Here is a 7,605-nt window from a genome sequence, read left to right as displayed (position 1 = left end):
GTTGTAAAGAAATACATAGGAATCTTATTAAAGCACCAATAATTTGCTGAACTCCATTTCTGTGGAACTTGCTGAGTTCGAGAATTCCTTTTCATCTCCTCCCCCACCTCTCCTTGACTAGAATAACTGAAGAACAAATATCACATAATGGTGCTAGGTTAAAGGAACTAACGTGCTTGCAGTTTAAGCGACAAGCACAAGACAAAACAAATCCTAAAGCTCAAACTTGTCCAGCTAAATGACAAGGGCAGTCAGAAAAACATTTGCTTTTTGAAAGCGCATCAGAACTAAAACTCTTGTTCAGGATTTGCTGTGCTTAGTGCTTTATGTTCAGGAGACTGACAATTCATTAATCCTCACATAGTTTATAAGAAACTCTTCCAAGTGATTAGAGCCCGAACACTTGCAGGAGATAAAGTGATGAATTGCAACTACAGTGACTGAGATTGAGGATATAGAAACCATGATCCCAATTCAACTGTTTAGTGTTGGCCTCAAGTCAGAAGTTTTCTTTCACCTTTTCAAAACTGCAGTTCACCACAATAGGAATTTTTAATCCAGCTCTCCATATACCACCCTCATGGAGCAGTACAGCAGGTTTTTTCAAGGCCAATGGCTCACATTCAAGTTCAGCTAAAATAGCCAAAGCAGAGACTGCTGTGCCCCTTTGCCATAGCTTACTGTTTCCAAATTGGTACAGCCAAATGCTATACCAGCTCCTTATCAGATGTGAGCTGCTACCATTTTTCACTAGCATTATTATTCTTGTAAACTACAGAAATGGAGTACACAACCCATTCAATTATCCCCAGCATTGACCCCAGTGCAGATAAGTAGAGCTAGTCACTCCATCAAGCGCTCTCATTAAATCTGCTGCCAAAGATAAGTGAACGACCTGGATCTCTTAGCTGACAAACAGAAAGGAGATGCCAGTCACTGACAACCACAGAATCACCAGGGGTTTTTTTTGTTTTTGTTTTTGCAAGAGGGATGGACATCACTTAAAACCACAAAAGTATTACTAGGAAGTACAGATTTGACATTTTTCACCATATCTTCAAGGCATGAAGCAATCCTTTGAGTTCCATTCCCTGCTTGGTCCAGTTTTGTGAAAGCCCAGGTTTTTCTGTGCACCATGGAGAGAAGCATGCTCTTTTCTGAAATTGGAGTGAGAAGTTTGCCATTTGCCTTTACCTCATTGCCTTTATTTACTTATTCAAGTTCAGTGTCCCTCTCTACTCCACTGCATTCTTCAAGTCTCCATTTTAGTACAGGTGCATTGTAGCTTGAGAAAAGAAATGAGTACAGACACTATTTGGAACACATACATTTTTAATGATTTAACATATAGCACAGACAATTTGAGCAGCTTGACAACCAGGGAGGGAAAATGCAGTTTGTCCCAGTGAATGGACAATGGTCACAATGCATTTCTGATCACATCCTGTTTCTCTGAAAGAGAAAGGGGCCAGGAATTCCTACTAACATTCCCTGAATCAGGTTGGTTTCTATGATTTCTCACAATTACTGCTTCAAGCAGTGGTATCACCAGCTAAAGAATTGATAACAATTTGGAAAAGAATGAAAGAACAAGCCATCCGTATCTTGATCTTGGTGAAACATGAAGTGCTGGCATACTTCTCAGTAGGAAAGATACATCAGACCAACCTGATGGTCTTTCCTGAGAAAGCCAGTTATAGAATGCTGGAACAGGGGTAAAGAATCCGTTTAACACTGAAAAGAGTAGTAAGTAACCTCTGCTACCTTCTCAAGACAGTTTTTCACACTGTGCCTTCACACTGCACCATGCCTGCTGCAGCAAGTTGCCATAGGATGGCAGCAAAGGGGAGACAGATTTCCAGCTGGATAAACTGCTAACACTAAAGCTTTTGCAGAAACAGGATTTTCAAGAGAATCTGCTGATGGGAATCGTTATCTCACTTGATGACTTTTGGGAAAGAACAATGAAAACAATGCAAGTGTATTTTATCAGATGGCTGATAACACTTCTTTATATCACATCTAATTTTAACTAGATGCACATGAGAATATCCTGCAATAGCATTGTATGGATATCTTGCCACTGTGCTTGTTTTTTCTTAATAAAGCCTCTGTAGATTGTTTTATTTCAGTCAGGGAACAGGAAGTATCAGTTTAAACAAGCATACACAAAGTCAAAATCAGAAGTGCCCTAGCTGGACAGAGACGGCTAGGGCAAAAACAAGGGAAATGACTCTCTGCATAGAAAAGAGCAGCCCAGTTTTGTCTAGCAGTTGGGCTTCACATAGGAACATGTGGGGACAGCACAAGTTTAGTCAACATCTTAAAGGTTTTCTACCTGTATTGAGCAAGCAGCATTACTTACAAGGGAAACAAACAGATTCTAGAGCTATTGGAAATTGGGAGAACCAATCCTGCTCTACTGCCATTCTGATCACGCTGAAATTTCAGAGCAGCAAGTATGTCAAACAGCAAATCAAAATACCCTGATGGTTTAACTGAACTCATGCAACACAGTTGTCCTCAGAGGGCTTGCACCACGTTCTGACATTCTAGCATAATTATTTCGTGTACAAGGAGATCATTAAACTGGGATCCTAGAACAACTCCACCCTTTTGCCTCCTGCACAACCAGGAGTGAAGTATAATTGAGCTACCAAGGCCTGAACAAGTTCAAGCAACTAAATTTTCAGTGCTTCCTGCGAGAAAGTGGACTAGCAGAGAGCTGTTCACAAGGCTAAGACTCCTCTTCGAGGAAACCTTTGCAGAGTACTAAGGAAAGCACTTACAGACAAACGTCCCATCCTGGGCAGATCCCTGCTCTTCTCCTGTGCTATGGGACTTTGACAGAGTAACAACTCCATTGGAGTTCTGAATGCTTTAAATTCACTAAGAGGAACATAAGCTCTATAAGCAATGAATCCCAATAAAAATCCTTTTGACTAAGGAGGAAAAACACCAACCGATTTTAGTCAGGATGTAAAATACCCTTTCTACCTGATAGAAAGAAACAGGGACTGAAAGGCATCAACAACTAGCTATGCAAAGCATCAATACTTTCAGCTAGTAATCCGTATAAATTGAATAAATAATTCATATTTGCCTATGTAGCATACACCATGCATATCAGAAAAGTACTCCAGAGAAAGAAGCACAATAGGCATGCTTTTTTACCCTCTAAAAGCAAGAATCCTCTCATTATTACCGTAATTCTGGAAAGTCTCTGGACTGCAGAGACAACTCAACCTACAGGTACAGCTGCAAAGCTACATTAGATTTTTCTTATGTTTTATAGATCCACTCCATGCGTCCTAAAACACTAGCTGTTGTAAGAATTACTCAAAGAATGCCCTTCCAGTGCTCTAAAGCAGGTGCATAACATCAACTGAAAAAAAGCAAAATTCAAGTCCACAGAACTTAAGTCCCTTGCTTACACTGTACACCTCCTGGGTTTGCTGCCAGAAACATCATAAACCGTTTACACCGAGGCTCTTGTAAAGCAACAGCTGTTGTCTTCCTTTTGGATTCCAGTCTTCAGTTCCTTCCCCTAGTTGTTTAGATTGTGCAGCTTTCAAACAGGCAGCAGCTCTGGGGGATATTCGCCATAGCAGTATTTTGCAATTGGATCTCTATAGGTGTTTTCATGCTGCACGCTCTGTTGGGAAGAGGAGGAGAAACCTTACCAATACATGTGTATTGAAACAATACAACCCTTTGTCGAGGGTCAAAACCCAGAGTGCTTATGTGCATGCAAAAAAGCTCTCAAATTCTTCTGGAATTCTTCTTTAAGAGGCCCAATGCTCATTTAGACCAAAACTTCTGATAAAAATCACTGCATCTTTAACGGCTAAGAGAAGTTCACCTCTTCTCAAAAACAAGAAAGTACTGCAACATACTTTTTGAGTGACTATGCAGATGGTAAATCTAGAAGCACAGCATAAAGTAAATAGCATCTCTGAAGCTACGGGGAACAAGTCACACTGGTCTCATCCTTATGAGATCTTCCCAGTCATTAAACTCAGCTGGTCTTCTCAGTTTATCACCTCTTTTCTAAAGAGATGCTAACCAACTCATCCTGATGTAAACCTATGCTTTGCTCTTCACTTACTGTTGTTACAATTTGACCTTACAAATCAGAAAGTTGCCCTCAGATGAGCTCTCAGCTATAACGTCAGAGTCTGAGAAAGTACCCATATGCAGGCAAACAAAACAGAGCAACTATTCTTAGAACCAAGGGCACTTTTCCTTTTATGAGCCCTAGACATGTGCTAGTGGCTTACCTGTGATGAAGTCCTACATTTCGCCAGGCACAACTCAAAACGATCTTCAACTGCCATGAAGAGGTTTTGGAAAGCAATAGCTGCCCGGTTCAAGAAACGCTCCAGAAGATGTTGCTAAAATAGCAGCAAAAAAAAAAGACTTTATTTCACAAAGAGTAATCAAAACCCACCTTAATCTACACAGCTCAGATTTCAGAGGAATAGCAAGTAACTCCCCTTAGATGTTTTAAGGAGCAATGAAAGGTTAACATCACAAAACTCTAGTAGTAAGAGAATCTAGAGGAGCCTTACACTGTGCTTGGCTAACAGAATACACAGAGTGCTAACCACAAAACTGATACTGTCTGGAACAGCTTTTCTACAATCACTTCCCTTCAGCAAATGCAATTCCACTGAAGCTGAAATACTCTACAAAGCACTCAATACATTCTCCTCTCAGAAGTAGGAAGGATGGATTATTATTATTATTTTTTTAAGCTTTCATTTATAGCTCGCCACATACTCCTTGCAAGCTTTTCTCATCCTTCCAAGAAAAGGAATTGTCCCCTCTAAGGGAAAAGCTCCTGACAAACAAGTGCTTTTAGCCACAAAGGAACCCATCCAACTGAGAACACCTGAAAGGCCAAAGAAAGACTGTGCACCTTGTTGGGCTGCAGGCAACAGGAAACACAGTACTCATACACACTGCAGCAGCCGTTGGGAAGGCAGCTGTCACAGCTGTACAGCTTTGTGCTGGGCACGTTGACGTTACAACAGCCATTGACCAGCAAGTCCTTCCTCTCACAGATGTAGCCTGAAAAACAAAAACAACAGTAAGAACTGTGAAGACTTACTCCTTTATACGTTCCATAGACATGCTGTAGGAAGAGACACATTACTGACAGTTTTATCATTAAGTTTGTGATCCTCCTTAATTTGACTGAAGTCCTAAGTAGCAATTCTTCGACATGGCACATGGACACAGAGCTGAGTTTTACAACTGCCTGGTATTACCTGCACAGCTGTTATGTACCTACATTAGCATAGCATATACAGCAACATTCTTTAAATGCCTAATATTCTAGTTCTTATTTCTTTTTAGTATAGTTTATTGTTATGACTGGAAGGGGAAAGGACAAGCATGGTGATTGTACTGGAAGAAAAACTTTGACGCATTCTTTTAACTAGTCTGTTACCTGGATAACTCTCTTTACTGTTGACTATGATGAAGAAACCGATTTATCCACACAGAGGAGCTGTAATACTCACTGTTTATAGGAATCTTTAATAGTATAACCAGAGCATTTCCTTACAGAAGCTGTACTACTACCACAGAGTTTGATTGTGAAAGATATCACTGATTTTAGAGACCTTGGTGAATCATCAGTGAGCGTTAACTCAGGCAGTGCTCAATTTTAGTATTTATGTAAGTCACAAAAGATGTGATGATTTCTTTACAGCCTTTCATTTCTGGTTGAGAACAGCCCAGTGCTTGAGCAACAAGAAGCACTTGTCCATGGCAGGAAAGGTTCCACACGCTGAAAACAGGTAGTTAATTTGAGAAACTGCAGCAGAGATATCCTTGGGTTTACAAGGGTCAGATGAGCTTGTTAGCTGTGACTGAGCACTAATTATACCAATCCTGACCTGCCTGTGTGCAAGACCAGTCAGGTCTCCCTAACACACCTTCCAGTAGGAACACACTGCAGGGAAATACAAACAGCTCTGCAAGCAACCACGCTGAGTTCAGCGGGACCCAATGTTTAGGTGCAGTATAAAGGCAGATGGGTTTTGCTAAACCTGAGATGGTCCTGCAAACAGTACAGTCACGCTCAGGAGGTACTGTGCCTCAGCTGAGCCCAGCTGGACCCAAGCCTGCTGTGCACAGAACCAGATCAGCAGTGCCTGCAGCCACAGCAAAACACAGTCTGACCATAGCAATGCCAACAGCTGAGGTTCTACAGTAACAAAGCAGTAACAAGGAGCAGTTGTTGCTTGGAAGCCCCATCAGCAGAGGGACAACACCACATACAGCACCACAGTATGCAGGACCAGTTCTTGGTGCATACCCAGTTCGTCTGTGATGAGGAGCTTCCCCTGAACAGAATTCCGGCACTGGTTGCTCAGATGGCTGCTGTTCCCTGAGCTGAACTGGTCCTTCCACAGGATCAGCTGCTCATGCTCTTGCACTTGGAGGAGGTTCCGATCTCTCACCATCCTTTCTTCCTGCAGGGAAAGGCAGCAATGCAACCAAACACACAAGCTCCTTAAAAATACCCAGCAGTTTTAAATTCTGCAGCGCAGGAAACTCAAACATCAATGGAGCACACAACATACTACTTGCAATAGCTTTCTTTTTGCTACACGCAGCATATAAACAACATAACCCAGTAAAACAAGGGGATGCAAGTTCACCACAGGCTCAGCCTTTACATCTGGACTCAGCCACTGTAAAGGGGCACGTAGCGTATTAAATAGTTGTAGACGCACACATTTCTTTGCGGAATATTTGCTACGGGAATTACAGCTTACAAACCAGAGAGCAGCAGACCAAGTCCCTGCAAGATTTTCTTCCAGGTCAGGTTCCAAAACCCCGTTGCTTTTAACCTCAGCACCTGGCTAAACGCTTGGTTAACCCCCGAGCTTTTCAAAGCCCCCCTCTTCAGCAATCCCCCCCGTACTTATGGCACCGCTGCGGGGGGCTCCGTCCCGCACCCCCCAAGCAGGACACGGCTGGGGAGAGAAGCACTGACCTGCTTGAAGGTGCTGCTGAGGAAATAAACGAGGGAGAGCCCCAGGACGACGCCGAGCACCCAACGCTTCCGCAGCAGCCGCCGCCACAGCAGCGCCCCGCAGGGCACCATGGCGCTCAGCCGCCCGCGGGCCACGGCAGCACCGGGCCGGGCCCCGCATCCCCGGCTGCGGCTCGGGGAAGGAGGGAAGCAAGGACGGGAGCGGGGGAGGGCAGCGGGGCTGGCGGAGCCCCCCGCTGAGGCCCAGCCGCTTCCGCCGGCGGAGAGGCGGAAGCCGCGGCCGGGCGTGCGCTGAGGGGGCGCGGCCGCAGCGCCAGGGCGGCCCCGGGCCCGCTCGGCTGGGAGCCGGCTGCGGCCTGCGGCGTACGGAGCTCAGCCCCCCCCCGGTTCCTGTCTTCTCAGCCCCTCGGTACCTGCCTGCTCAGCCCCCGGGTAGCTGCCTCCTCGACTCCCGGCCCAGCTGGGAGGTAAAGGCCTGGCCTGTGGATATGTGTGCATGCATACAGCTGTATTTATAGGCATCTGTCTGTGGGTATTATATACTATAGCGTTTAGATTGGTTTAATCTCTCTATATACATGCTTTTCCATGTA

The 7,605-nt window shown here is 44.2% G+C and overlaps 2 protein-coding genes across 3 annotated transcripts in view; one reads left to right on the top strand and one right to left on the bottom strand.

Annotated features, from left to right (window-relative positions):
• Nucleotides 1-1,314: 1,314 nt before the first annotated feature.
• Nucleotides 1,315-7,287, bottom strand: SPRING1 (SREBF pathway regulator in golgi 1). The gene is made up of 5 exons (XM_082774003.1): nt 7,013-7,287; nt 6,329-6,485; nt 4,922-5,073; nt 4,281-4,394; nt 1,315-3,655 (listed from the first exon to the last, which is right to left on the bottom strand). Exons 1-5 carry the CDS (start codon nt 7,121-7,123, stop codon nt 3,572-3,574), a joined length of 618 nt encoding a protein of 205 aa, XP_082630129.1. The 5' UTR covers nt 7,124-7,287; the 3' UTR covers nt 1,315-3,571.
• Nucleotides 7,288-7,340: 53 nt separating this feature from the next.
• RNFT2 (ring finger protein, transmembrane 2) overlaps nt 7,341-7,605 on the top strand; it is a 36,189-nt gene continuing 35,924 nt past the window's right edge. For both annotated transcript variants that reach the window (XM_082774002.1, XM_082774001.1), the window contains exon 1: nt 7,341-7,479. The gene's annotated coding sequence lies outside the window, so the exon portion shown is untranslated. The remainder of the gene's footprint in view (nt 7,480-7,605) is intronic.

The sequence above is a fragment of the Aythya marila genome (assembly GCF_965140915.1).
Source record: "Aythya marila genome assembly, chromosome: 17".
Classification (NCBI taxonomy): Eukaryota; Metazoa; Chordata; class Aves; order Anseriformes; family Anatidae; genus Aythya; species Aythya marila.
This window is presented reverse-complemented; position numbering and strand designations above follow the sequence as displayed.

Bases quoted from the DNA above. Each gene is read 5' to 3' on its own strand.
- SPRING1 (XM_082774003.1), bottom strand. From the start codon at position 7,123: ATGGTGCCCTGCGGGGCGCTGCTGTGGCGGCGGCTGCTGCGGAAGCGT. The intron at 6,486-7,012 runs GTCAGTGCTTCT...CTTTCCCTGCAG, and splicing joins TCAGCAGCACCTTCAAGCAG to GAAGAAAGGATGGTGAGAGA. The intron at 5,074-6,328 runs GTATGCACCAAG...TTTGTTTTTCAG, and splicing joins CCTCATCACAGACGAACTGG to GCTACATCTGTGAGAGGAAG.